Source organism: Mchenga conophoros, linkage group LG20, assembly GCF_057382185.1.
Source record: "Mchenga conophoros isolate Kocher_MC1m ecotype Shallow Benthic linkage group LG20, M_conophoros_male_GT1.1, whole genome shotgun sequence".
Taxonomy (NCBI): domain Eukaryota; kingdom Metazoa; phylum Chordata; class Actinopteri; order Cichliformes; family Cichlidae; genus Mchenga; species Mchenga conophoros.
The window spans coordinates 17,400,059-17,427,721 of record NC_140545.1 but is presented as its reverse complement, the minus strand read 5'-3'; the positions used below and the strand labels follow the sequence as shown (position 1 = coordinate 17,427,721).

The following is a 27,663-nucleotide window of genomic DNA, read 5'->3' as shown; positions in this document are numbered from 1 at the left end:
GTTTACACATTCACCTAGAACGTTTCACCTCTCATCCGAGAAGCTTCTTCAGTTTGACCTTAGAACTGAAGAAGCTTCTCGGATGAGAGGTGAAACGTCTTCAAGCAACTTAAAGAAGTCCAGATGCTTTTCTTTGCAAGCTCCTTTGAATCCACTCACATGTTTAAATTAGTTGCACTGACCTGTATGTGGCAGACGGCAGCAAACCTCATCTCTCTGGAACCACTCCCACAGGCTGCAAGCAGGGGTCCACTGACTCGTTCCAGGGCCGCCAGACTGATGACGGGCAGGTTGGAGGAGATGCTCAGGAAGAGGCTAAGGGTGGCAGCCATGACAGGGGGGTGGGGGCTTACAAGGAACGAGTCCAGCAGGGACAGGATGTCAAAGAGCTCGTCCTCTGACTGGGGCCTGTAGCGCTGAAGAACTCTCAGCACCTCAGACTGACCCCAAATGTCACACTCCTTAAGCCTAGGAGGAAAGACAGACTTTTTTTTTCTAACAGTGTCTTTATTTATTTTGAACATAGCACTGTACACATCCACTAAGCCAGTGGTTCCCAAAATTTTTGCTGGGCCCCCCTTTGTTTTACATGAAAATGTGCCTTTTTTCACGTCACGCTGTGCAACACGTTATTGTTTACGTGAGAGGAATTGCAGAATGGCAGATAGTCAGATTAACAGTATTTTGTCTCTATCTTCAGGTTTTACACGCTTACATATAAACACACAGTTTCTGTCCCTCCATTTAGAAAGGCAGGGGTGTCACGGTGTAATTATTTTACATGTAGTTGTTTATTTCCTGTGTAATGTTCAACATTGCTATCAATACATTTTTCAAAAAATGTCTCTCTGTGCAAAATGGGTTTAAAAACATAAACAGCTGTGGGATACGGTTTGTCCGTGATTTGAACCGGGGGAACAAATCGTGGCAGGATGAGCCTGATATTATTTGTATCCCACTGTAACGTTACTGTATAAAGAGCAAACATCTCCAAAATGTCAGGAGTAGTTAGTCATTACAACAAGTGTTTGTGAACTAAAAATCAAGAATGTGGGATACGGTTTGTCCGTGATTTGAAAAGCCCAGCGCTGCTCCAGACGAAGGAAAGACCAATTCTGCAGGGTAGACCTACCTTGGCACTTGTGCAGGTGAAGCCAAAGGGAAGTGTGGAGATCAGGGAAATTATTTTACTGCTATGGTTCATAATCATAATCATCATCATTACCATTGCATTAATCATACAGTTTACAGTATTGATATTGTATTCAGATGTTTAAACATATTGGTACCCAATTAGCCTTTATTACAGGTGCAGTTATAACCACGTTAAACTGTTGAGTTAAATCAATAATCTTAAATGCTTTTGAATGCTTGTTATAAATCTTAAATGTGTATGTGCTGATTCTGATAAAAGAAGGCCCTAACTCTGAGTACACTCTGTGCCAAAGTAGACAGGAAGCGCAGGCTTTTGCAGAGCGTGCTTGTGAAAGTGAAAGTTACTTTGAGGAGCTGTTTGGATGATGCTATTTGAATAACCAGGTTATTAATTATTGTCTTTTATTCATTTATATCTTTTGATTAAGCTTTTAGTAGAGGTTCTTGATTAAAACATTTATTCAACATATTACAGATATAGTTTCAGTTAGGTTATTATGCACATGAGAATTGGCCTCTCTTCTCATAAAACAAAGTTCGTGTGAGGTCGAGCCACACACACACACACACACACACACACACACACACACACACACACACACACACACACACACACACACACACTATAGGTAGGCTTATGTTCTAGGTGAGAGTTCAGATATATTTTTTTGCAACTGCATTTTTGTGTGTGCAGAATTGGTAGTTTGTTCCAGAGCATGGCCCGAGGTTTTGGAGAAACGAGAGTCAGAAGATTGACAGGAAGCACCTGCCGTGGAGACGAAGACAATGTTCTTTTCAAACTGTGTTAAAAGTCATTGTGGTTTTGATTTGACGTATGCATGTATTGTATCTGATGATGCATGAGGGGGCGTTAACCCTGATGAATCAAAAGCAATCTGAAGTGTCTTTTTGGGCGGAGATCTACAGCTGATGTTTTGCAGTGTACATCTCCCCACGCTGCGTGTGGTCATTAAAATCGATTGTTTGACCAAGCTCTTCTGGACCATGGTTGTTTTTACTCTCCTCCTCAATATTGAACCCTTAACAGAAAATATGCTTCACCATATTTTCTAGTCTTTGGCTTAAAATGAAGTTGGTTTGGAAACATATTCAGCTATGCTTCATCTCCTGCTTTGCGTTTGTGTGGTTGCCCCGTGCTAGCAGTGTCCAAGCCTTGTTTGTTTTTGTTTTTTTTCCCCTTTTCACACCGCGCCCCCCCTGCAATGGCTCTGCGCCCCCCACACTTTGGGAAGGTCTGCACTAAGCGTAACAAAACAAGTAGCGAAACTTACATGAACTACAAACTACACATACTGCCTTTATCCACATAACACCATAAAGGAAAGGGAAAAAAACAAAACAAAAACAGGAAGGAGAGACAGACTGTAATATGTGAGCCACAGCTGCTCAGCTCAAACATAAGTATTACCTTTCAGCCAAAACACATTATCAGTTTGAAACTGATAATGTGATGTGCATTCATTATAGTTTACGAACTCATTTTGCCACTGAGAAATCAGTTTCAAATACAGTTTCTATGTTAGGACAAAATATAATCTTGATGTTAGGTGATGGAATAAAATGTGATTTTATAAGCGTGATTATTTAGGGTCAGTTCCTGGGCAAGTTCTTACATCTCACCAGTGCCAGTAGTGGAAATTTGCTGTCACTGACAAAAATGAATAAAACAAAATAGCCTGGTAGCACATACGGCTGAGGAAAGTCACCTGGACGTTGCCAGTGTTATGCTATGCTACAATAGTTAAACATGCAGGGAAATATATTTATGTGCACATTGCTCTTCCTGTCTATAATGCTGGTTTAGACAGAAGTCTAACAGGAAGCTATTTGGCTCTGCTGATATGATTAGCTATCTGTAGAAGGCTGGATGATAGCCACACACACAGACAGTCCTGCAGATTAAGGCTCTCATTAGACAAAAAATGAATTCAATTTCAGTAAGAAGACAGAATGCCTTTTTTCCCCATTAACTGAGTAGCAGATGAAGAGAAGAATGTAAAAACATTAGAAACAAATTAATGGCTTTCTTCAACCCTCTCCTTCTTTACCCCCCCCCCCCCTCTTTTTTTAACTTCTTCCTGTGATGGGATTAGTTTTCTTCTGGTGAAATTTCACAGTTTTCTAGATGTGTCACCATCCACCACTTCAGCTACCTACTTTTCCTAAAGGTAAAACAGTAGGGCACGCCCCTAAAAAATTCACATTGAAATTAATCAAAGACCTAATGCAGTTCAGCACTAACAGTAAAATAAACTGCATACCAGAGCATCCTTATTTTGACAGATTTCATGTATCCACATTTCATCTGATGTTTTAACTGTGGACCAACCTGTTGAGCAGGTGGTGGGTAATGGGTTTGTTAATAGCGATACCACCCTCCTCCTTCAGGATCTCCTCCAAAGCTCGGAGGCAATTCACCATCACCACGGGGTCCGGGTCCCTCAGGAGGCTGTAAAGTTCATTCACCACTGCTGCATCTGGAAAGAATCACAAACAAGAGGTTTCTGTACATGACGCTGATGTATCAGCAAGTGAAACACACCTGCTGATACATCAATAGTGATGGGATTAACTTTCTTCTTTCTTGCAAGAGAAGAAGAGAACTGTGTTAACGGGATAAAAAAATCCCCACCTATCTCAGAGCTAGGATGGAGGTTGTGCAATTTGGCCCAGCCGAGTACAGCCACACGTCGTACGCAGGCTGCTCTGTCTCTCAGTCCTGCTGTTAGAGGCTGCTCCACATACTCCACCAGGCTGGGTAACCTGGCACACAGACACATTCAAAACCAGTCATGAGTGGATGTGGCAGCTTACACTGAGGTCCCTGTGTACAACAGCTCACCTGAGGTTGGTCATGTTCCTGAGGGCTAGACTGCGGACCATTGGGTTTGGATCCTGGCAGTCCTTCCTCAGAGTGTTGATGACCAGCAGGGACAACTCCGGGTTTAAAGTGGCGTAGGAACACAGGAAGACATAAACCAATTTCTTCTGGACTACATCTACTGTGGCACAGGCTTTCACCATCTCACTGAACAGGCCAGACACATCTACCCCTTGTGACATGGTCCTGAAATGGAAGGGGGAGTAGAAGGGGGCCAGATAAACAAGAAGAAAGACAAAAGCGGGAATGAATAAGGAGGGGACAGTCAGAGTTGAAATAGAGAAAGAAAGATTAAAGGAAAATGAAAAATGGGGAAAGAGAACAAAGAAAGAGACACATGGAACAAGAGGAAATGATAGGACACAGGAAAACCTTTTAACATCACATTTAACAAACATTTCATTAACATAGTCTTCTTACTAACACAACTTTGTCAGTGCCCAGATATTTCAAAAACATGTGAGTGCAGAGAAGAATATTTCTGCAGGCTTCTTGAAAGAGATCCAAAGCTCTCCTTTGGAAGCTGGTTGTCTTTTGTTCTGCTCTATATCAAGATGATCCCCCACTGCTTCAATAATATTCACGTCTGGGCTCTAGGGAAGCAAGTGCTCCATTGTGTGTTTTTCTCTATAGGTTTGTTTTTACTGCATTGGTACTCTGTTTGGAATCATTGCCGTACTGACAAACAAATCCACTGCCAATCAGATGCTATCCGGATGGTATTGCACGGTAGATTAAATCTGACAGTACTTTTCTGTCTTCATAATTCCATCAGTTCTGGCATGCTCCCCAACACACTGGCTGAAATGCAACCCCAAACCATGACAGAGCCTCCACCATGTTTTCAGATACCATTCAACTGCGGTAGACAGTATTTCTTAAGCCTGCCACTTCTGCTTTTGTCCTCGGTTTCTTTAGGGACAGCCTGCACGCCACTTTGAGATAGTTTTAGGCTAATAGTTTTAACCTCATTAGAGCAAAAATACTATTTCATGTCTTTCAAACACTGTTGCCAAAGTGCTTGCTCATAGGGGGTCATATGATTGTTGGGTTTTTCTCTGTATCTATGAAGCGCCTTGAGGCGACTTATGTTGTGATTTGGCGCTATATAAATAAAATTGAATTACTGTTACTGTTACTGTTGGCATTTCTGTAAATTTAACAAACAAATTGGAACAAATTATGTATTTTTGCAACAGGCTGCTAGTAAAAAAAGAGCCTAAAGAATACAAAGAATACAAAGCACAAACTAGGCCTTTGCTACTAAGTTGTCAGTTATGTGCAGACACAATGATTCATCCCTTCAGTTAGGCATCTTTTTATGCTTTAATGCTTCCTTCATAAGTTAGTGATAAGAAATATATATAATATAAAACAAACAACAAACAACCCTCTGAAAACAGTGAGGTACACGGACTGGACTGGAAATGAGTAAAGAGGAAGTTGAGGTCTAAAAAAAACACGTCAGAAAGCCTTGTGAAATATTGTTTAAAAAACATACAAGAAAGTCTGGGTGCCTGAAAGCAAAATATAAAGAAATGAGGGGTGGCTCAAGCCTTTGCACAGTACTGTATATCTTCATATACTGACCTAATTTTCTTTTTAATGTTGCCCAGTGTTTAAGATCAACATTCATTATTGGAACAGAATAAGTCCACTTTAAACCTTCAGCTTACGTCTTTCCTTGAAATGATCTACTGCTTCGTAGTGAAAACAGGATGATAAACCCCCAGTCAGCAGTGATGTTAGTGCTATGTCACTAGTCCTAGTTGGTCTTAAGCCATTGAAACAAAGGGGAGTATTAGTCAAAACAACAGAGTGTTACTACTGAGGGGTACGATTGGTACCTAGGGGTTGTATAATGCTTATATGTTCACTTTCCTTTCCAATATTATTTATATAAAAGGCGAATGGAACTTTGGGGTCTTAATAATGAAGCCAATGTAAAAAAAGAGCCCTGTTTTCCTGGGTCCATCTCCTCACAGCTTTCCATTTTGATGTTTCTCGTGTATTTTTCATGATCCTTAAATTGTATTTGAATTACTAGAATCCATACTTTTAGTATAGTTTTATGTATTTGTTTAATGTTGCCTAACTTTCCAGATTGTTTATGATATGTAGTCTACACCAGTGTTTCACAAAGTGATTACAGTTTAACGCATCTGTTAACACAAGGGATGTTGAATTAAGTAGCTTGCTGTTTTTTTCTGTTGTTTCAACACTTCAGCTCTCTTTCCGTCAAAGACACAGCAAAGAGCGAGACTTTACAAAAGACACAAAAATGAATCATAGTGAATCGAGCCACATATGGGACTGTTCAATTGGGTGTAAAATGAATTTCATCAATCTGAGCTTCCACAATAAATAAGCAAAATGTTAACAACGCTGACAACAATTTACAACCATTTTCACTGCGATTATCTCATTTTCTTCTTATTCACAGTTAGATGCTTATGACTCGTTGTCAGCAGTTGGAAGAATGTACTGATACAAGTGTGCAGGGACTGTATCTCAATTTGTTAAACATCATTACTGAGAATGTTTGTTCACATAGTTTCTTCTGAGCATTTCTCCTTATGTGTGGGAAGTTTCAACTGGGCTGCCTTGTGGACAACAAACACTCTTAAAATCCTCATCATGAAATGACTAAGTGTTTTTTGCAATTTTGTGAGAATATCGACAAAGCTCCTGGTTGTGTACAGCTTGGTAAAAAGTCCTTGCTGCTTTTGCAGATGTCTGTTCTTGTTCTGCATCAGTCAAGTTCTTATAGTTCTCTGCATGTGTAGGCTCATAATGTCGATTTAAACCATCATCCTTAACCATAACCATAGCAACCTGCTCTCCATCAGCTAAGCACACAGCATTACCTCTGATTTTAATAAATAACTTCTGAATAGAATACTGAATAGAAGTCAATGTCTAATAAAAGACTGCCAAACTCGTATTTCTCATAAACATGGAATCCAGCACATTTACAATGAAGCTGATTTCCTTGTGCACAGATATCTACGTAAATCTACAACAATAGCAGTCATCTACAGAACCAACAAAGCTGTATTGTAATTTCCCACAAAAATGATGTCATTCTTTCATATTTCCAGTTAGCTGCTAGCTAACACCTGCTTTTTCCAGTGACAATTAACTTAAATTGCATGGGGGATGGGTTGGGGTGGTAAGCAGGTTCCCAAAAGCAAATGTGTGCCCGGTGTTCCAGATCTACTGGCGTTTAGATCAACTGGCGTTGGTCGAACAGATGTGTGGCAGTCTTGCGTTTCAGGAGCTGCTACCGACAAACCAGCAAAAAAACGCCAAATGTGTCATCTGTGACACTTGTGAGGTTATCTCAAACACACTCTGTCAGCAGAGGTGGGACCAAGTCATTGTTTTGCAAGTCTCAAGTAAGTCTCAAGTCTTTATCCTCAAGTCTCAAGTCAAGTCTCAAGTAATGTCAGGCAAGTCAGAGTCGAGTGACACTTGTGAGGTTATCTCAAACACACTCTGTCAGTCTTGATGCTGTTGAACAACAAAATGTTTAAAAATGTGGCGAGTTTACCTGGCGATATCCTCATGCGCGACGCAATCGCGAAAACAGCAAACAATTAACACCACGCCGATGTTGTTCACGGGACAGCAAGAGTAAACGATCGGGAGACTCTTGTCGTCGTTATCGTTCCCCTCGCACGGTTTATTTCTCCGAATTCAGCGTTTTTGCTTCATAACTACAGCGTGCAGTTTACTTTGTGCACTAACATGGAGTCGAGTCAACCAGCGCCACCTCTGGCCAAGTGCCACAGCCTACAGCCAGATCAACTTGTGACACACATCTACACCACGTTTGAATTCGTGTCATGCACATTTGTACCTTTCAATTGTCTGTGAAGGTTCTCAGTCATCCAGGTCATCGTAGTCAAAGGAGCTTGCAAAGAAAAGCGTCTGGACTTCTTTAAGTTGCTTGAAGACGTTTCACCTCTCATCCGAGAAGCTTCTTCAGTTCTAAGGTCAAATGGTGGAGAGTCCCAGATATAAACCTAGTGAGAGTAACCCCCCACAGAGGGACAAAAGGACCCCCTGATGATCCTCTAATCGCCTGAGCCAAGGTGTGAAACTGGGTGTGGGTCCCAATCAGCCAGAGTTTCGGGTGTGTTCATTGTGAAACCTGGCCCCACCTTATCATGCGAATTCCTGAGGTCAGATGGCCCAGTGGGCGTTAAGGCGTCTGGGAAGGGATCTCAAAACTGGATTATAGATGGCAGAGAGTTGGTGTCGTAAACCCCCGCCTCTGTTCAAAGATGGTCGCTCACAGTGGACATAGATGGCTTCTTTCACTCCTCTTTCAAACCATCTGTCCTCTCTGTCCAAAATGTGAACATTGGTATCCTCGAAAGAGTGTCCTTTATCCTAAGATGCAGATGGACTGCTGAGTCTTGTCCTGTGGAGGTGGCTCTTCTGTGTTGTGCCATGCGCTTGTGAAGTGGCTGTTTGGTCTCTCCAATGTAGAGGTCTGAGCATTCCTCGCTGCACTGTACAGCATACACCACATTGTTAAGTTTGTGTTTTGGCGTTTTGTCTTTCGGGTGAACCAGTTTTTGTCTGAGCGTGTTGCTGGGTCTGAAATGCACCGGGATGTCATGCTTGGAGAAAACTCTCCTGAGTTTCTCTGATACACCGGCTACATAGGGGATGACAATGTTGTTGCGTCTGTCCTTCTTATCCTCCCTCGCTGGTGTCTGGTCTTCTTTTCTGTGCCTCTTTGCTGACTTTAAGAACGCCCATTTAGGATAGCCGCATGTTTTGAGTGCTTCCTTTACATGTGTGTGTTCTTTCTTTTTTCCTTCAGGCTTAGAGGGAACATGTTCTGCCCGGTGGTGTAGGGTCCTAATTACTCCAAGTTTGTGTTCCAAAGGGTGATGGGAGTCAAAGAGGAGGTACTGGTCCGTGTGTGTGGGCTTCCGGTAAACTTCGATGTTGAGTTTGCCGTTCTCTTCAATGTGCACGGCGCAGTCCAGGAAAGGCAAACAGTTGTCCTTTGTGTCTTCCCTGGTGAACCTGATGTTTTTATCCACAGAGTTAATGTGCGCAGTGAAGGATTCCACTTCTTGTGTCTTGATTTTGACCCAGGTGTCGTCCACATATCTGTACCAGTGGCTGGGTACTCTTCCTTTGAAAGAGCCAAGAGCCTTCCTTTCCACTTCCTCCATGTAAAGGTTGGCTACAATAGGTGACATGGGGGAGCCCATGGCACAGCCATGTTTTTGTCTGTAAAAGCCTTCGTTGTACTTGAAATATGTAGTGGTGAGGCAGAGGTCTAACAGTGTGCAGATCTGATGTGAAGTTGGTCCTGTCCTCCAAGGAGCTGTCTTCTTGTAGTCGTTTTCTGACAGTCTCCACGGCCTCCGTGGTGGGTATGCAAGTGAAGAGAGAGACTACATCAAAGGACACCATGGTTTCATCTGGATCCAGGGTAAGTTTCTGGACCTTGTCGGTGAAGTCGGTGGAGTTCTTGATGTGGTGTGGGGTGTTCCCCACGAGAGGCGCAAGGATGGTAGCAAGGTGTTTAGCAATGTTATAAATGGCTGAGTTTATGCTGCTGACTATGGGTTTGAGTGGGACAGCTTCCTTGTGGATTTTAGGAAGTCCGTAAATGCAGGGTATGGCATCCCCTGGGTAAAGGCGGTGATATGTAAGGCGGTCAATAATTTTGTCCTTTTCAAAGTCTTGAAGGCAAGCTATAACTTTCTTTTTGTAGCTGCTTGTGGGGTCTCGCTTTAGGGCTTCGTAGGTATTGTTGTCACTGAGGAGAGTAGTGATCTTTGTATGGTAATCTGTAGTGTTTAGGACCACGGTGCATCTTCCCTTATCAGCTGGTAAAACAGTGATGTTGTGGTCTTTGCTCAGGGAAGCGACGGCCTTCTTTTCCTGTATTGTGAGGTTGGTTGGATGGAGGGACTTTGGCACTGGAGAGCGTGGCTGAGACTTTCATCCTGATTTGCTCTGCTTCTGTCTGTGATAATTTATTAATCCGTATGGCAGATTCTGTGGCTGTGATGAGGTCCACTATGGGCAACTTTTGTGGAGAAATGGCAAAATTGAGTCCTTTGGCTAATACTCTCTTTTCAGGTTCAGTGAGAATCCTGTCTGAAAAGTTCTTAACCCATTTCTCCTGACTGACTTCAGGTGTGTTTTCTTCTCTGGGTTGTGTAGGTTCAGGATGAGGAGTGTGTGTTTTTGAAAGCAAGGTGTGAAATTTCCTGCGTTGTCTTTCTTTTCCTTTAGAGTGTTGGGCCCGCTGAGCCTTGTCCACAAACTTGTAAACCTCTTCTAAGATTGGAGAGGGTAGAAGGATTTCCAGTTCCTGCAGGGTCTGGCTGATCTTGATCTGGAGGGCATCTATGGTGAAATGGACCTGTCTTATCCTTTCACTTAAAAGGTGATTTTGTGCTCTCTGTAGAATCAAGTCTGCTCTGTATCCCCTGACAGTGGATCCAAGGCGCAGGCTCTTAGGAACAACTCTGCTTTGTCTACATCTTAGGTTGAAACGGAGATGGTTCCTATAATCCGCTAGTTTCCTTGATTCCCTTTCATACTCCCGCACCAGTTGAAGGGTGTTCCTCCCAAAATGTACGGCAATATGTCTGTGAAGGTTCTCAGTCATCCAGGTCATCGTAGTCAAAGGAGCTTGCAAAGAAAAGCGTCTGGACTTCTTTAAGTTGCTTGAAGACGTTTCACCTCTCATCCGAGAAGCTTCTACAAAAGGCGACTACAAATGTTGTGGGTGCTAAATAAACAGAAGAAATTGATCCCTGTTGTCTTTGCTTACTGATTGTTTTCAGTGTTGACAATCCACATTGCCGGGATTGTATCTGTCAACATGTTTGTGGGTAGATCTGGATGTACCAGGGGTTAGTGCAGCCACTCAGCCTCTACTCAATGTGATCATAGCAGCAGGTGCAGATGTGTCACAAGTTAATCTAGTAGTAGGCTATGGTACTTGGCCACAGGTGGCAGCAGTGGACTGACCTCCATTGGAGACTGCTCCAGCTGCTGTGTGATAGTGGATCTGCTACAAATTGAAGATCATAAGCAAGTTTTGGAAATTAACCCTTGTATTAAGTTGAAGAACAAACAATTGACATTGATTTTGTTGCGGGTCATTTAGATCCGTACTGTGTAAATCCACTCAGAATTATCCAAAAACTGCAATAAAACAATAGCAACTTTATTTTCCATTAGATAAACATGTAGAACACAGACATACAACAGTTAGACTTTCCATAACTATTTTAGGAACAATTTGGTTTTTCGTTCTTACAAACACATTTCTTTTGAACTTGCCCAACGTTCTCAGTTTTTCAATGCTCAACATTTTCTATTTTGTCCACATGATGGACAGAATGTAACTGTGTGCTTTCTGCAGATGTATTTCTTGCATTTCTCACAAAGAGTGCTTGTTTTCAAACAGGAACCTTCCTAACTAAGATTTAAAACAAAGGATTTCTACGTCTCCTCCAGTCTCACAAACAGATGACAAACCAAGCGACACACCTGAGTCACTGACTTTCTTAAATCCACTCACTCTCACTGGCTGTTTATTACTAATCACTGTGTAACTGCTGTGAATTCACAGTAACTGCCATCTCCTTACAAATGTTTATTAGATTAACCACACTTATACAGACTGTATATAACAACCAACTCTAAAATGTTTGTTCGCAGAGAAAAGACACAGGCAGACTACACTAACGACTACACTACAACACTAGTGAAATATTAGTGTCATTTCATTCATTTCAAAGGTTTATTTGCATGACGCACAAACAGACACAATTGAAAGGTACAAATGTGCATGACACGAATTCAAACGTGGTGTAGATGTGTGTCACAAGTTGATCTGGCTGTAGGCTGTGGCACTTGGCCAGAGGTGGCGCTGGTTGACTCGACTCCATGTTAGTGCACAAAGTAAACAGCACGCTGTAGTTATGAAGCAAAAACGCTGAATTCGGAGAAATAAACCGTGCGAGGGGAACGATAACGACGACAAGAGTCTCCCGATCGTTTACTCTTGCTGTCCCGTGAACAACATCGGCGTGGTGTTAATTGTTTGCTGTTTTCGCAATTGCGTCGCGCATGAGGATATCGCCAGGTAAACTCGCCACATTTTTAAACATTTTGTTGTTCAACAGCATCAAGACTGACAGACAGAGGTGTGGACTCGAGTCACATGACTTGGACTCGAGTCAGACTCGAGTCATTAATTTTATGACTTTAGACTTGACTTGAAAAAATGTTGTAAGACTTGTGACTTGACTTAGACTTTTACACCAATGACCTGGGACTTGAATTGGACTTGAACTGGTTTACTTGAAAAGACTTGATATTTTAACCCAAATATAAAATGTAACATGCATATAGAGATTGAAAATGTGATGTCATTCTGGGGTAGAACCACAAAGGATTCTGGGAACTCGTGGCAAGAGGTACTAGCGCACGCAGGCTTTTAATTGAAATCAGTTATACAGCGATAAAAAGAAACACAAAAAATGGCAAGAAGCTGTTGTATTATTAACTGCAATAGCCGGTCACATGACAGCCACGGGAAGCCGACGGGTAAAGAAATCGGTTGTTATTGGATTACGACGTTTAAGAGAAATTGTTCGAGCCATGTTTCCGAAGTAACAAAGAGGCGACGGATGGCCTGGATCGCAGCCATTCAAAGACCAAATATAACGTCCCAGAACACTCCAGCTCACAGGTTAGTCTGCTCCAAGCATTCCCACAAAGGTCAGTCTTCTGTTGTAGTTAATGCGTCATTTTCATAACATAATTGGTGATATAGGTTACAAGCAAGTCTGGCGCTGAACAGAAATTGTCGCGCTATGCTCCTTTGTTTATTGTGCATAAATAGTGAATTGTCCTGACACAATATTGTGTTTCGCTTCTGTTATTATGGTACATTGACAAAAACATACTTTTATTCACAGGATAAAACAGTTGTTTTGTATCACTAATTGCCCAGTACGATTACAGCATACAATATTATTGTCACTGCTACATTTCTGTAATGCGTACCAGAAATTATTTCCACTACTAATTAATTACCGTTGAGCTCAAAGGTCCTATTAATAAACGGTTAACGAATGTGTATTTATGACGACGATTTGTGAGACTGGTAAACTTATGATACGTACGATGGTCTTTCGTTCTACACGGTGCATTTCAAGGTCCTGCACCCATCCGTCGGTAAACTGTACCTGGGCTTGTTGCAGTGACCTGAAGTTACTAAACTTCATGAGTGTGTGCACTCACTCCAAGAACCGTATGATTATAAATATGCACATAAATATGCTACGATGAGATAGCTGACTTCATCTAACTAGCAAATGTTGTCCAGGCTACGTTGGTGATGCAGTTTTTTTTTAATGTGTATGATATTTTTGTCATGCGATTTTAAAGCCGGTCCTACAAGCGCATCCAAGAATAACATGCAGCTTATCGCAGAACTGTCAGTGAAAATTATTCTTGGAGCTAGGTTTAATTGAGCTGCATTTTAAAGAGGTGCAATTTCACAATTTGTGTATATTTTCTAAGTTCACTATTTTGTCATGTGTTGAGAAAAACACAGATTTAAAAATTACATGGTCTAATATTTACATTTAGCATAACTGCAACATCCTTTTTTCGTTTTTTTTTAAAGACTCGAAAGGACTTGAAATTCAAAATTTCAGACTTGTGACTTTACTTGGACTTTTACACCAGTGACTTGAGACTCGACTCTGACTTGCCTGACATTACTTGAGACTTGACTTGAGGATAAAGACTTGAGACTTACTTGAGACTTGCAAAACAATGACTTGGTCCCACCTCTGCTGACAGAGTGTGTTTGAGATAACCTCACAAGTGTCACAGATGACACATTTGGCGTTTTTTTTGCTGGTTTGTCGGTAGCAGCTCCTGAAACGCAAGACTGCCACACATCTGTTCGACCAACGCCAGTTGATCTAAACGCCAGTAGATCTGGAACACCGGCCCCGTTTGACAGATGAATGCGACCTTGCAGGCAAACCGCAGCGCCTGGTGGCTGAGCAGAGGGATGAGATGAGTACCTGATCACTTTGAGGATGGTGTTCCTGTACCGCAGCGGGTCTGACTGGACGTTGGGGTTGGACAGAGCTCTCCTCAGCTCCCTCACCGTCTCCTCCCCGCCCAGATAAGGCATGGTAGCTAAGAGACACAAAAAACATCATTCTGCTTGTCAGTAACAAGCAGGTCCAACTGCACCTCTGGCTGTTGTTTTGATAACGCAGCCGGTGACCCAGCGTTCAGCCGGTGAGATAAAACGCAAAGCTTTTATATGACCCAGTAACACATGAACTTGTTCATTTTAAAAGCGTTACCGTTTAGCACTTTGAAGGACGAAGTTCATCCGTAACAACACAACAAAAAGGACTAGAATAATTACTCCCTCTACACATCCGCATTTCTTCTTCAGTGTTGTTTTTCTCGTTTTAATCCCACGCTGCTCTCTGCTGGCTGGCGTGAGTATAGCACGACAAAGGTAATACTCTCCCCTATCTGATACTTTGTTTATATTTCGGTGGAAAATGTTGCTTTACTCCATTTACTCCATCTGACAGTGGTTGTTAATCGTGTGCAGACCGACATAGGGTACAGTCTTATAGATTTAACTGCCTAGAGCAGAGCTGGATTAAACCACTGCAGGCACCTAAGAAACTGTTGAGTTTCAGTGACCCTTGTTACATTCTTTCTATAAGCATAGTATTGTTTAAAACAGAAAAGTAAATGCACACAGCAAAAAAGATCAAATTTGTAGATCCACAAACCAACTATTAAACTAAATTATCTATATTTCATCCCTGGATGTCTGGGACCATACAGTCCTTTTCTACTCTTGGCTGATAATCAGACTTTGTATAGCATAAGAATAAACTCAAATAATTAAGACAAGACTGCTATAATCAAAAGAAAATATTTTTTTTAAATCATGCACATGAATGTTGGTCCAGATGCAAATGTGGAAAGTCAGAAGCTAGGAGAGTAGCAGCAAGAGCTCAGTTCCTTTACATTAAACATTAACTTGTAGTTTTCCTATTGAAACTGATATATCCCATGATGCTGATGCTCAAAGTTGGTTATGGAAAAAATGGGGAAAACAATATGATTTTCACTCAATATTGTTACATTTTGCTTTAAATTGATTTGGTTGAAATTACAGAAAACTTGTAATGCGTCTCTTCTGTCCAGAACATTTCATCTGGTTTTATCCTGCACTGATGTTTATGCAGGAAATGGTGGCACAAATAAGGTGATTTAAAAATAACCAAAATTCAACCTACTCCTGTGAACTTATTCTTGTGTTGTCCAGGGAGGGACTCACTGATTTCCATGGAAATCCCTCAGACAGCATCAGGTTTACATGCAAACATGCATGGATCAGCTATCTGTACACAGATCACTTTGGTAACCCAGTGTAAATCAGGCCGTATGCCGCTATAACTTTCTACGCATGCAGCCATTTGAAGATGACAAAATCCAGAATTTAACTGAAAAACTGTTAGCAGTGCATTTGCATATATTCATCCACCCAGTAGATCAATACTACTCTATTTACTCCAGGTAGGTAGGTCTCAGTGGATGTTTTTTTTTTTGTCTTCCAGAACAAGATCATGCTAAATGAGGCACATGCGTAGTGATGGATGTGTGTCAGTCCCACAAAGTAAAATGGGTCAACGGTCTCAATGTCAAAATGCTGGAGTAGCTATTAATCTAGAAATGAATATGATGTGAGATTAACATTTGTGAATTTGGACGTTGTCTGAATGTCCAAGTCAACACCAGTGATGGAGGAGCTGTCTGAGCAGCTTAATATTACAAGTATACTAGCAAGCAGGATGACTGATACTAACAACACGGCAGTACAGTCCTGACACGACTGGTGTATGCTTGTATTAAACATGACCAAAGGTTCAAATAATGAACTCATTGTATGTACTAATCCCTGTGAGGCAAAAGATCAGGCTTCAGACTGCTCCAAACCCCTTCAATGTTATTCTTAGCACTTTTCAGTGAAGGTTTCTTGGTGTAAAAATAAAAACGTGCCTTCACACTACAGTTGCATAAGACCCAAACAGCACTTTGGTCTAAATTGATGATGGGTTTATTTGATTGTGAAAAGCAAGAAATCTACAAACAGACAGCACTAGACCTCCAGCACTGAAAGTCCAATCCCTGATCCAGAGACAAACATCCACTCTGCCCGGCCCTGCTGGTTGGGGTTTGAAAGGCAGAGCTTCATTAACAAGGAAGGGCGGACTTTGTGCTTGGGCGGTCAGGCGACTGCTGACCCAGGTGGACAATCTGAACACGGCCCAACAGGTCCCAAAGGAAGCTGCTCAAACCTTCCTCTGGATGGCGTGGGCAGAGCCAGGTTCTAGGAGTGATACATCATTTCTTTTCCACAGTAAACCGTCACCAAATTAACACATTTAATGTTAGCCATACATCCTAAAATAAATCACCCTAATCCAACCATAACTAACACACACACACACACACACACACACACACACACACACACACACACACACACACACACACACCTACACCTCATTATTTGCTACTTTGGGCAAGTATGATTCAGTATTTTTCTTTTTTATAGAACTGAAACTCATTTTCCAGAAGCTGTTTATGATTTTGATAAATCATATAAAACAAGTTTTCTATATGAAAGGCAACAGGGAAAAATAATGCTGAGAGAGGCAGTACATTGTGCCCTGAAGTTACAACATGAAACATGAGAAGTACACCATGTTTTAGCAGCTCCTTCTAAAGCTGGACATGTATGCAGCCTGTGGTCCATTTCCTGTCTCAGTGGATCACATGACACTGGGTTTTGGTCTGTGCACTGTCAACTTTTTGACAGAAAAGGTAGATGGGATGAACAACAATTAATACACACATAGACACACTTATTCTCTCTTGCACACACACACCAGAACAGTGTCAGAGGGTGACAGTGTCTATGACACACTGGGGTCAGGGCTGGTGGAGCTGTTTTCCTGATTTGCTGCCTGGCTTCCTCGGGGTGGAACCTCGATAATGCGGGGTTTGTCAATGATGCGAGCATGGCGGTCGCCTTTCTCCACAATACCAATAATCCACGCTCCGCCCACCGCCCCCTGACCCCCTGCTCCGGAGCTGAGGTTTTTCATCTCTGAGCAGAACTTGGCTGCCTGCTCTCTGGGCAGACACACCAGCAGCCCACCTGGAGAAGAGGGGGGAGAAGGGATGTGAGTTTCTAGCTTTAAATACTGCATTTATTCAAATTTAACCACATGTTTAATGTCACTGGTTGTACCGGATGTCTCAGCTGAAGTGCCCTGAAGCAGGTTAAACAGGTTTCCGCAGGCTTTACTGATGGCAGCCATCTTGGCTATGATTGGAAGGTTATGGATAACAAAGGCCACCTCGTTTTGCTGCTGTCTTGCCAGGTTGTTGGCGTGACCCAACAAGCCGAAACCAGTCACGTCTGTGGCAGCGTGGGCCTGGTACTTGTGCATTAGACCCGCCGCTGGAGGCAAAATGTGAATGAGCCAGAGTAGAACCACAAGAAAGAAAAGGGAAAATAAATTAATCAATAACAGCTGATATAAAGTCTGCTAACTGTAATTTAAACATTATTTAGTTAAATAGTTAACTAATAATACATTTGCATGACCACTAACGACTCAAGATCTTAATCAAAGTAGTGTACCTGTGCGGTTAAGGGTTGCCATGGAAAACATAGCTTCCTGATAGGCCTCTATAACTTCCTCTTTGGTGACAACCAGCTTGATCTTGTTCCACTTTTCAGGCTGGTAAAACAAAAACAACAACAAGATAATTAATCTTCAAAGCAGTGCTTTTATACATTTCTACATGCACAATGACCCACACATGGCAGCTGTGAACCTTTGCAGGAAGGAGAACTGTTAGCAAACAAAACATTTTTTTGTTACACGGACACAAACCCTGTCAGCAGTCTTGGGCGTTTCATCAAAGAACTGGAGCAATTTTAGCTCATGTGACCAGGAAGTAACCAATACATATTGTCTTTCTTGTAAACATTTTTCCAAATGTGTCAGCATGCAATTCTCACCAGATATTGTCAACCAAGTGCCAATTAATATCATGGTGTGGGGCTGTTTTCAGCTAGCCAACAAAGCTACCACACTACATATAACACTGAAGGAAGGATGAAAGGAAAAATGTACTGAGACATTCATGATAAAAGTCTGCTGCCATCTACCAGGAGGATGAGGATGAAACGAGGGTGATGTTTCAGCAAGACAATGATCCCAAACACACAGCTAAGGAAACTCTCAATTGGTTTCCTGTGGCAACATTACACTTAATATTTCTGTGAACACAGTTGAATGGCTAACCTGATCGATCCACAGATAAGCGTTTACAGCCACCCGAGTGCCCAGAGGTTTGGTCAGCACCAAAACGTCACCTGGTACAGCCCCATCAGGCCTGGAAAATAAAACAAAACGTAAACATAAAACATGCAAATCTTTGCATTTTGTGAGTCACAACCTTTCATAATGCGTTATTCATAAAAGGTCTTTGTTTCTTTGTCTTCACAGGCATCTCTGCTAATGAGGCACTGGCAGAACTTTTATTGTTCAATAGAATTTTATTGCCGATGAGCAATAAAAGTTAGTCATACCCAGAATATTGTAGCTGTAAGAGATAAGAATGCAGAGCGTCTCACAACACAGAGTTGACTTGTGTGGTCCCCCATGTTTCACAGCTGCTCAAACACCCTCACTCTTGTTATGAAAGCTTAGCTGGATGTGGCCCTTCCTCCCCAGGCATCCTGGCTAGTTCAGTTATGCAGGTCTTGTCCTGCTGTGAGGCAGACTCCAACTCCACCTACTTGGACTGCAGTAGTCCTTGTTTTACACTGAAGTACACTGAGTTGAAGGCCACTCTATCTAGAACTAAGTAGAGACCTGGCTTAGCTATGTCAGGAGTTGAACTAAATGTAGATATAAGACTCTCAAGAAAAGCCTGATATTGATAAGTTTGTCACGAATAAGTTTAAAAATAACAAATTTGTTGTATTCCCAGTCATTATTGGTATTATTTGATAATTACATTAAGAACGCATGTGCACCTCCATTTGTCATGCACATGCATCATCCCTGCCAAGAAGAAAATGTAAATCTGTGGCCACAGTTGAACACAAAATGTTAAAGTATTATTACAATTCAATGTAGTTTCAGGGGTTCTGGAGGTTTGTTAACAGTGTTAATTATGACCCTGATTTCCTTGTTACAGAGGTAGGATTGCATTAACAGTTGGGAAAAGGGAAGATCAGGTCCAAAAGGACATAAAGAGGTCTGTAAAAATGTAATAAATATGAGGTGAAATTCTAATTGACCAATTAAAATAAACATTAACAGTGATGTAATACCAACCAATCTGCATCACTGATATCAAAACCGGTGCTTTTAAAACTGGAATTCAATTAAGGAGAACTGCACCACTGACAGACTGGGGTGAGCTAACTATAGTAAAGTAAAGCTGTTTCAGGTACTCACATAATGAACTCATTAGGCTGGCAGACGACCGATGCTACTCCTCCCACAATGATCCAGGGATTTATCACAGTCTGTCCACCTGTCACTGAAGTTCCTCCCTCTTCTGCTGCGTCACGAAAGCCTCGAATCATCAGCGGCATCACGCGCTCACGGTCCTGTTTCACACATGCATAAACACATGACCATAAACTATCAACGAAGCGCTTATGCTAGCTTTAATCAATGTTCATTTGTTTATGAAAATTACAAGGACACAAATCTGTTGACAGCCCCCACTTCATAATCACATCAGAGACTGACTCAACACAGCACACAAAATCCTACCTTTTCATTCATCTTCTGGCTGACACTCAGTAGCATCAGCATGTTGTCACACTCTGTGATGCCCATGGCATAGAGGTCGCTGAGAACATTAGCGCATGCTATCCTGCCCTGTAAGACAAACGGAGAGAGAGTAACAGTCATGTGACTGTTAGCTTTACAAAGCTCCCATAGATAGGTGGCACTCAAAGACAGAAATCCTCACCAAAAACTGCCAATGGCATAACTAATGAACAGAAGGAGCTGGAAGCTTTATCACAGTATCACAGTCTAATTGCCTGCGATGTGTTTTTTTTTTTTTTTTTTAAATCTTGATATTATAGTCTGCAGTACTGTTTTGGACAAAATAAGTAATAATTTAATATGTGCATATTTCTCCTGTTTTGGCTTCCCTTCATTGGCTTCCTGTTAAATCCAGAATTGAATTCAAAATCCTGCTCCTCACATACAAGGTCTTAAATAATCAGGCCCCATCTTATCTTAATGACCTTGTAGTACCATATCACCCTATTAGAGCGCTCCGCTCTCGCTCTGCAGGCCTACTTGTTGTTCCTAGAGTATTTAAAAGTAGAATGGGAGGGAGAGCCTTCAGTTTTCAGGCCCCTCTTCTGTGGAACCAGCTTCCAGTTTGGATTCGGGAGACAGACACTATCTCTACTTTTAAGATTAGGCTTAAAACTTTCCTTTTTTCTAAAGCATATAGTTAGGGCTGGACCAGGTGACCCTGAATCCTCCCTTTGTTATGCTGCAATAGATGTAGGCTGCCGGGGGATTCCCATGATGCATTGAGTTTTTCCTTTCCAGTCACCTTTCTCACTCACTATGTATTAATAGACCTCTCTGCATTGAATCATATCTGTTATTAACCTCTGTCTCTCTTCCACAGCATGTCTTTATCCTGTCTTCCTTCTCTCACCCCAACCGGTCGCAGCAGATGGCCGCCCCTCCCTGAGCCTGGTTCTGCCGGAGGTTTCTTCCTGTTAAAAGGGAGTTTTTCCTTCCCACTGTCGCCAAAGTGCTTGCTCATAGGGGGTCATATGATTGTTGGGTTTTTCTCTGTATCTATGAAGCGCCTTGAGGCGACTTATGTTGTGATTTGGCGCTATATAAATAAAATTGAATTGAATTGAATTGAATTGAATTTGAGGTTTTGGTTTTATGGGCTAAAATCTCCTATTATACTGCTATAATACTATAAAAAAGAAAAAAAAAAGATGTCACTTTAAACAAAGATGCCTAATTATCAGCAAGTTATCCTGTTACGTTGTTTGCATAGCTTTCCCTCCTTGCCCATGTACTGTGTAGTAATGCTTAGTGGCGGGAAATGCATGCTAGTAAACTCACCATCATGTATGGATCTTCCACCAGAGGGTAAAAGAAATCTGTGGTCTGGACAAGTGACAGTCCTCCATGTCTCAGAGGAATGACAGCGGAGTCCATCCCTATGCCTGTAAACACACCACAAGGATGAGGACAAGACAAGCAAACAAAAGTTGACTTATTTTGTGTTACTACTACTTTTTATTTTTGGTAGTCCGTATTTAACTGCAGTTAAACAAATTTAGTAGTCTAGTTATTACGGGACTGTTACACGGAATTGCCTGACACTGTCTGAACTTTACATGAATTTGTTTTAATCTTTGGGGGTTACTCAGTGTAACTTTGTATATTGCTGTTACACGGAGTTAGAAAGTGTGCAAGTCAGTTACAACAGGAACATTGGACTATCTGCACGAACTTCGCACTCAGAGCATCCGAGACATTTCTGCTGACTCATACTTACCGTGTGGTAATTTGATAACTCGCAAAACACGTGTCCTATACTTGCCTGGTTAGTTAACTATTACATGTATTAATTATTAATTATTTAGCCAAGCTAAAGCACTATTCAAGCTAAAGCTAAGCACTATATGGGTAGCTTTAGCTATCAATATAGTGTGTGTGTGTGTGTGTGTGTGTGTGTGTGTGTGTGTGTGTATTTGAATCTTAAAGTGTTTTCCGCCCATTGCTTTCTGTCAAATAAGCTGCCATTAGTAAACACAAGCTAGCTAGGTTAGCAACAGTTGCATTAGCTAACTGACGTTAACTTGGGTTTTAGAGTATAATGGCTAGCTCTACTAACTTCGAATTTGTCCTTTACCTAGTCGTGGGCCAGGTAGCTGTTGGCCGAACTCCGAAGCTTGGTCTCCGGCCTTCCCTGTCCCGTCGGCCCGGTCCGGCTCCAGTCCCGCCAGGAGTTTGAGCAGAGCCTCCTGCGGGACTTTGCAGCCTCATCCCTTCAGTTCCGAAAAGCTTGTAAGGCGGAACCCGCGCTCCAGTCCGTGCTCCTCGGGTTTGAACGGTTTGTATCCTGGGGGAAAACATCCCTCAGTGCCCACAGCCTCCACTGTGGGAGGCGGGGAAGTTGAGCCTGACATGCTCGTGGCCCTCTTCTCCCACACAATACCAGCTGCGTAGTATAACACCGGTGAACACAGGCACACGGATGAATGGAGCGTGTGGCTAGCGAGTGGTACGTGAAACGGAAGACCTTGGAAAAGTTAAACGGCATAAATGGAACTTCCTGGTGTTATTTTCACCATAAAATCGTTTGCGATTCAGCAGGTCTAACAGCATTCAAAATGTTTTTAAAAATTCCAAATACTACATTTGTTGCATAACTTGGGGATTTGATTTATTGTTACCACTATACCAGAAAAAAATAAGGGGCAACAAATTGAATGAGCTCTAGAGAAAACGCTTTATTTTGTAGGTGATGACTCTACTTCCGGCTTCTCCCTGTGTTTCTCAGTCAAGCAATAGGACCACAGACTGATTAAGTGTGCCTATGTAAAGAGGCACACTTGTTACTATTCGTCGGATTTATTATTCTGCATATTATTAGGGCCCGAGCACTGACAGTGCGAAGGCCCTATTGTAATTGCTCTGTTTATTATTATTATTATTATTATTATTATTATTATTTCGGCAAATGAATTGGCCGTTTGAGGGCCTAAACATGCTCGAAAACTCATGAAATTTTGCACACGCGACAGGTCTGGTGAAAATTTACGTATTTTAATGTTCTCAGACTTGGCCAGGGAAAATTAGCTCAGTAGCGCCACCTAGAAAAATGAAAAACGCGAGCCCCCGGTATGGGTATGGCCTAAAGGTTTGAAAGTCGGTACACCTATATAACGTTCAGAGTCGAACAAAAAAGTCTATTATGGCAATGTCCTAAACCCAACAGGAAGTCCGCCATTTTGGATTGAATGTGACATTTTGGCTCTGATTTTACCGTTTCGATGCCTCGAACTTTAACGAACTCCTCCTTGGCATTTGGTCCTATACGCTTCAAATTTGGACAGTGTCAACTACACCCTTGTGCCATGTTAAATTGCGGAGCTTTTGAGTTTTCACAATACTATGAGGCCGTGGCGCCATGGCGAATTTCGATGACTCGCCATGAAAATCGTATTGCCTCTCATTTTGTCATACATTTTCTGACCTTGACCAAAGTGAACACATATGATAAGGCTCCACCCCTGAACATATTTCAACTGCCATATTTGACATCAAGGACAGCGCCACCTAGTGGGAACAGGAAATGTCATGTTTTACACTTTGGGGTACAGTATAGTGATGGGTGACATCTGCAGCCTCAAATTTCTCCAGGAAAGCCTTAAGGAGTTGGTCTTGGGTTACAGTGAAAACTGTGACTTTTCGCAAAAGGGTGTGACCCCAGTGGCATGGCGAACTTTGATGTCACGCCATGAAGAAACAAATTAGTATAACTCAATGAAATCCAGTCTGATCAGTACCAGACTTTACAGGCATGATGTCACACCCGCCCTGAACAGATTGATGTGCCCATTGTCGGAAATACGGACAGCGCCACCTAGTGGCAACAGGAAATGTCATGGCTTTAATTTTGTTGTACTGATTTTCACAGGTTCATCGTGGCCACCTCAAAAGCGGTGAATATCACCAACAGTCCCTCGTAATGCTTCAGTGTAAAAAATGTGACTTTAAACTGAACGGCGCACCCTGGTGGCAACGCTGTTCAACATGAAAGATGAAGTTACTTTTGAGGGGCTTGGAAAGTTTATAGAGGCTTGAAACTTGGCCCACGCCTCCAATGTGATGAAGGCTTTGTTGTTATGTAACCATTTTCCTTGAATAGCGCAAAATGGCTCCACAGCGCCCCCTACAAAATTCCAAAATATCAGCCCCTGCTCTGTGTTTTATCTATGAGTCTGAAACCTGGTAAGCTTATGGAAGATCATAAGATGTACAAAAAAGTCTCTTGGAGCAATATCCCAAATCCAACAGGAAGTCAGCCATTTTAAAGTTAATGTGTAATTTTGGCAACATTTTCCCATCTTTTCAGGCACCATACTTTGACGAACTCCTCCAAGGGATTTCATCAGATTGATGCAATCTCCTGTGTGTGGAATCTAAAGACCTTTGTGATGTTAAATTGCGAAGCTTTTTACATTCAGGGAAACGGGGTGGTCATGGCGGCACGTAGAGTTTCAATCACTCGCCAAAAAGCAGTAATCTGCTGTCACTCAAAGACACAATGTCCAATCTCTCCCAAAGCTCATAGGCGTGATGAGACTCGAGCTCGGAAATGTTTGTTATGCCATTTGTACATAATGGTTAGAGTGCCACCTAGTGGAACGACTAACTAATCATGAATGAATGAGTTGAAATGTTAGCTGGTGGTTAAATGCATGAATTCCATCAATGTGACATCAGATCGGAGGTGCTGGTTTTAGGTGTTGGGCGTGGCTCGACACGCCGGGGGTGCGAGGGCCCTCATAACGCTGCTTGCAGCTTTAATTATAAATGTATTTGAAAGTAGATTAAACACATCTGTGTCGGCCGTGGCTCATTAAAGTTCTTGTCTTTAAATGAACCTTGTCTTTGTGTGTTTCAGGTACTGAAATCTCAAAGACTGAATGAACCAGCATTGCAGCCATGGGTCATTGTGAGCATCACAGGGAAGGTTGCACCTGTATGACCTGCACCCATGTCGCTGCTCTTCTGTTTAAGTAGAAGCAACAGTGTTGATCCGTGTCACAGGGACTGTTACAGATGAACCTACATACTGGGTTTTGCTGGGTAATATGGCCAAGATACTGTCAGTGGTTGGCCATAAGATAGACCTCTACTCTTCAGCGGCCCAAAAAGGGCTCTGGATCAAAACAAAAACAGACCATCTGCAGTGACAGGTAAAAGAAGCCGTCCTCAAAAAAGAAAAATTCCACCTGCTACTGTGGAGGAGTTGTCTCAAGAGATGGGAAAATATTTTTCCAAGCATAGTTCTGTTCTGAATAACCCATAATGTTGCATTTAGGGGGCTATATAAATGATTTGCATTTACTGAATATGTACTTACTAAGTAACACTGTTCAAAAGTTGAATAAAGAAACAAATAAATGTTTACCTTTTTTTTTAAAATTACAACCACGTTGTAAAACATCACATCAGTTACAATGTAGTATCCATGTCGTTTATAGTTTACAAATGACAAAATGTTCACATAAAATCATGACAGCATTTAAATAATATCACCCACTACTAGCATTCTGTAATTTACTGTCTCTTTTTAAATGTATCACTATACAGCACAAGACTTTTAAGAGTATTTAACAAGAGCATTTTCCCCTGGTTTTACTACCACACTGGGGCACATGTTCACCAAAACGCAGCAAACCTTTGCCATCTTATCCAGGAGGGTCACCATTTCACCCTCACATGGAAGATGTAATCTGATTGGCATGGTGGTATGCAGCATGTAGTTTGAAGCAAAGGTTCCGGCAGTGCCCCATGTGTAGTGTTGGAAACCAGTTAGGATTTGTTTCATCCATTTCATAGGCTGGTTTGCTTGCAATAATGCCAAATAATTAGCAACTCTATAAATAGAAGGTAGTTCTGCAAAATCACTCATTATGATGTTTGTTCTAATTTGCTATGACCTCAGAGCACATTGAAAATAAAACTAATAGGCTATAAACAGTAATATGAACTTATTTAGAACTTACCAGAATGAAAATACTGTAGCACACCAACAGATATCTGGGGATGGTAGAGAACTGGATATCAGCTCGTCTCACAGCTGCTATGCAGGCTAGACGCCTTCTTTTGGTAACATCCGATACATAAGCTCCCTCATGATGCTTCCAGGTGAGGAAACAATGAAAAGAGGGTCCATTTTCAAGCTTATTTCCTTGCCGGTTGTGCAATCTAACATCACAACCGACCACACAGCAAGCATTTGTTTGGCCTGCTGATATGGCGCCTCGACCAAAAATCCTGGCTACGCCCCATCCGGTAAGATCACGCTCCAGAGCCCTATTACGGATCTAGAAAGAAGATGCTGCATTTTTAACTCTGAGAGAGATGGAGAATGAGCCTATTTCCAAAAAAAGTGGAGTGTGTTCCTTTAATTACTATATTGTATATATTGTCAAAAATTAAAGTGAACATAGCAGTTGTTGTATCTTGTTTACTGTATTACTGAAAGATGATTTCAAAGTCAAGTTAACGCCACATTATAGTGAGATATTGTGTAATGTGAAATACTGTAAGCAAATGAACAAACAACCTAATTCTTGCTAAACCTTTGACTGTTTTGTTTGAATCCAACTGTTTTTTGCAGATGTACATAAGACATGTTTTACTTTTATTATTATTATTATCATTATTGCACTAAATACATTTTAAATAAAGGATACTTTGATATACATTCTACCGTAAGGTTGGAAATGTATTTTCTTCACCCTAAAATATCTTTTGAAATGTATTTCAGTTTGAAAAAAATATATTTTCAATTTCAAAAATATATTTCTTTGAGCATCACAAATACAACATATTTACCATATATTTGAAATATATTTTGGCCAGGAAAAATGTATTTTTTTTACCGTATTAAATTCCTTAACTACAGCCACATTAGCTCCACTACACTGTACGCCGGGCCGGATGTGGCCCGCGGGCCTTGACTTTGACACGTGTTGTAAACGGTTTCTTTATAGTTGCGAGAAAGCATTTACGATGACGCAAAACAAAGGCAAGGTGAGTCTAACGTGTGAAGCAATGGTGTGACTATGCCGAAATTGTGTCGAGGTTAAGAAACAATCAGAGCGGTTTCCACAGTGACATCTCATAATGCTGTTTTGTGAAGAAAAAAAAAAGAAAAAAAAATACACAAACTCTGCACAATTACAATTAAGGCCAATTATTACACCAGACTATCAATAACTTCGATCAGCACGTGTTTTGGGGAAATACCGGTACAAACAAGGAAGAAAAAACACCGAGGCTGTTCCCACATTGAGTGCTCGCTGATGGTAGTGTCCTTCAGAAAATTTTCAACAATACCATTTTCTCTCTGTTGACCTTCTTGAAGCTGTTTCAGTTGCTTAGTGATTGTTATGAAACACACAATAAATCCAGCTATAAAATAAAATATATTGAGAATGGACCGATATGTTTATTGTGTCAAGCTGTTTTGGGGCTCAGTGAGCTTTATTTTTAGCGAGCCTTGCCAACAGCCTGGGAAAAACCCATAAAAAAAAAATCTGAATCCTTGCGCCTGACCTGCCTTGAAACAGCAGGTGAGCCACCAAACCCTTACTTATGTCACATGACATACGTGTTTGAACCCCACTCTGGAGCAGTGTTTCTAAACGAAAC

The 27,663-nt window shown here is 41.6% G+C and overlaps 2 protein-coding genes across 2 annotated transcripts in view; both read right to left on the bottom strand.

The window, feature by feature from the left end:
• Window positions 1-14,559, bottom strand: part of ap4b1 (adaptor related protein complex 4 subunit beta 1) — a 46,279-nt gene extending 31,720 nt beyond the window's left edge. Inside the window, exons 1-6 of the mRNA XM_085260807.1 lie at window positions 14,449-14,559; window positions 14,158-14,275; window positions 4,019-4,243; window positions 3,809-3,939; window positions 3,506-3,653; window positions 183-468 (exon numbers count right to left, since the gene is read on the bottom strand). Coding sequence (XP_085116933.1) covers window positions 183-468; window positions 3,506-3,653; window positions 3,809-3,939; window positions 4,019-4,243; window positions 14,158-14,270 — 903 coding nt within the window. The 5' untranslated portion in view covers window positions 14,271-14,275; window positions 14,449-14,559. The remainder of the gene's footprint in view (window positions 1-182; window positions 469-3,505; window positions 3,654-3,808; window positions 3,940-4,018; window positions 4,244-14,157; window positions 14,276-14,448) is intronic.
• Window positions 14,560-16,206: 1,647 nt separating this feature from the next.
• On the bottom strand, window positions 16,207-22,526 carry sephs3 (selenophosphate synthetase 3). Its single transcript, XM_085260812.1, has 8 exons — window positions 22,121-22,526; window positions 21,325-21,428; window positions 19,984-20,091; window positions 19,660-19,814; window positions 18,496-18,586; window positions 17,826-17,925; window positions 17,430-17,642; window positions 16,207-17,336 (listed from the first exon to the last, which is right to left on the bottom strand). The coding sequence occupies exons 1-8, from the start codon at window positions 22,395-22,397 to the stop codon at window positions 17,092-17,094; spliced, it is 1,293 nt and encodes a 430-aa protein (XP_085116938.1). The 5' UTR covers window positions 22,398-22,526; the 3' UTR covers window positions 16,207-17,091.
• Window positions 22,527-27,663: the final 5,137 nt, after the last annotated feature.